The sequence below is a fragment of the Arachis ipaensis genome, chromosome B03 (assembly GCF_000816755.2).
Source record: "Arachis ipaensis cultivar K30076 chromosome B03, Araip1.1, whole genome shotgun sequence".
NCBI lineage: Eukaryota > Viridiplantae > Streptophyta > Magnoliopsida > Fabales > Fabaceae > Arachis > Arachis ipaensis.
The window spans coordinates 121,733,495-121,735,487 of record NC_029787.2 but is presented as its reverse complement, the minus strand read 5'-3'; the positions used below and the strand labels follow the sequence as shown (position 1 = coordinate 121,735,487).

At 30.3% G+C, this 1,993-nt stretch overlaps 1 protein-coding gene across 3 annotated transcripts in view; it reads left to right on the top strand.

Annotated features, from left to right (window-relative positions):
• LOC107631299 (ultraviolet-B receptor UVR8) overlaps positions 1,595-1,993 on the top strand; it is a 5,365-nt gene continuing 4,966 nt past the window's right edge. Inside the window, exon 1 of one of the 3 annotated variants that reach the window (XM_021119528.1) lies at positions 1,595-1,985. In XM_021119528.1, the coding sequence (XP_020975187.1) occupies positions 1,790-1,985 (196 nt within the window). In that variant the 5' untranslated portion in view covers positions 1,595-1,789. The remainder of the gene's footprint in view (positions 1,986-1,993) is intronic. The other 2 variants (XM_021119526.1, XM_016334702.2) reach the window with 2 other exon arrangements.

Sequence of the window (1,993 nt, the reverse complement as noted above, 5' to 3'; positions counted from 1 at the left end):
TTTAGACAATAAATATAAAAAAATATTAATAGAAATATTAGATTTGATATTAAAATAAAATATATTATCAATGAATAAAATTATGAAATTTAAAATCAAATTAAAACATTTAAGTGTTAGATATTTTATAAAATTCGTAATTTACGTACCTCCAACCATTATCAATAAATTGTTTAATTTAATTTAAAATTTTCAATTCTTGAATTATACAGTCAGATAGAATCAATGTGTGTTTTTTTTTTTGTTCCATGATCATAATTGGGAACCCAAATTTTATAAAGTTTATGATGAATAGTCGTATTCTTTCCATCAAAGAACAGACCAACTGCTAATATAATTAATGAATAATTACAACACCATCCAAACTAATTTCTATATTAACAAATTGGACTACAATTAGAATAAAAATTCTAACATTAAGATCAGAAGAAAATGAAAAAAAAACTTTTTGATAAATAACATTCAAATATTAACGTGACAATAAATTAAATAATTAATGTAATTGAGTAATTATAGTTAATGTAATCAAATAAAATATTAAATAATATGATATTTATTTTAATTAAATTAATTAATTAATTAATTAATTAATTAATTAATTAATTAATTAATTAATTAATTAATTAATTAATTAATTAATTAATTAATTAATTAATTAATTAATTAATTAATTAATTAATTAATTAATTAATTAATTAATTAATTAATTAATTAATTAATTAATTAATTAATTAATTAATTAATTAATTAATTAATTAATACATTTAAATGAATTAAATAAAATAAATTAAAAAATATATTAAAAACATGCTGCGAAAGAATTCGATTTTAATAATATATAATAGATAATAGATATAATAGATGTATATACTAACTATAATTACTTGCCTAAATAAATAAAAATTACTTGTCCTTGTAGATAATATAGACACGAAGGTTGACAAAAATCCATGTTACCAATAAGATCGAAAAGAAAGAAAAGATGAACTAGTGGCCGGTTGAATAAAATTTGGATACGTAATAAAGTAATGGCTCACTTTTCAAAATGAATTTCGCATACATGCACACCATTACACCAATCAAATTAGCACAAATTGTTTTTTATTTAGTTATCACCAACTAACTCCTCCCATACGGAACACTATATTTTGGTTAATCAATTTTGATTAGCAAATCTAATTGTCCACATTTCAACCATCTTTGTCACCCTATTATAACACCAATAACAAAACCCTTCAAATATTTGTCAAACACACATCAACATATCACATCGCGTAAATCAGTCCCAAACCATTTTCACATTGCCGTAGAGACACACACGTTCATGACGTGTTGCTTTTCTGGAGTCGACACGTGGAAACTCATAATGATTGGAGACACCATGAGGGCCCAACACGTGGCCAAAACAGAAGCAGACACCGTAGCTGCTGTTTGAAGGGAGAGAATGAACAGAGGAAAAAGAAAATAAAGCAGAGCTTCCAGAAAGTTCCGCCGTACTCGTGGCTAGAAACTGCCGAATCAAGTAGTGGCTAGAAATATGCCATGTGTACTTGGCACCACGTGAGCATCCAACGTGGCACCCGCATTCTCGCGGAAAATGATACGCCCCCTTTTATGCACCAAGCTGAGCGAAAGCAAAAAGATTAGGGCACTTTCCGCCACTCCAAAAATCGCATTTTTTTGGAGAGCTTACCAAACGGAAACACCCATAACCAAAAGAATAAGAATAGCACCGTAATCTGAGGGGTAAAAAGTTTGGAACTTTGTTGCATTGGGTGTGTGATTCGCCATGAATGGCGAGGGGAGCGAAGCGGCATTGGAAATGGTGGCGAAGGATAGGTTGGTGTACATGTGGGGTTACCTGCCGGGAGCTCTGCCGCAGAGGACGCCGCTTTTGACGCCGGTTCTTGCCAGGGTTCCAGCACCCGGTCACTCCTGGAGGGATGTTTGCGGTGGTGGTTGTGGATTCGCTATGGCCATTTCCGGTGATTCA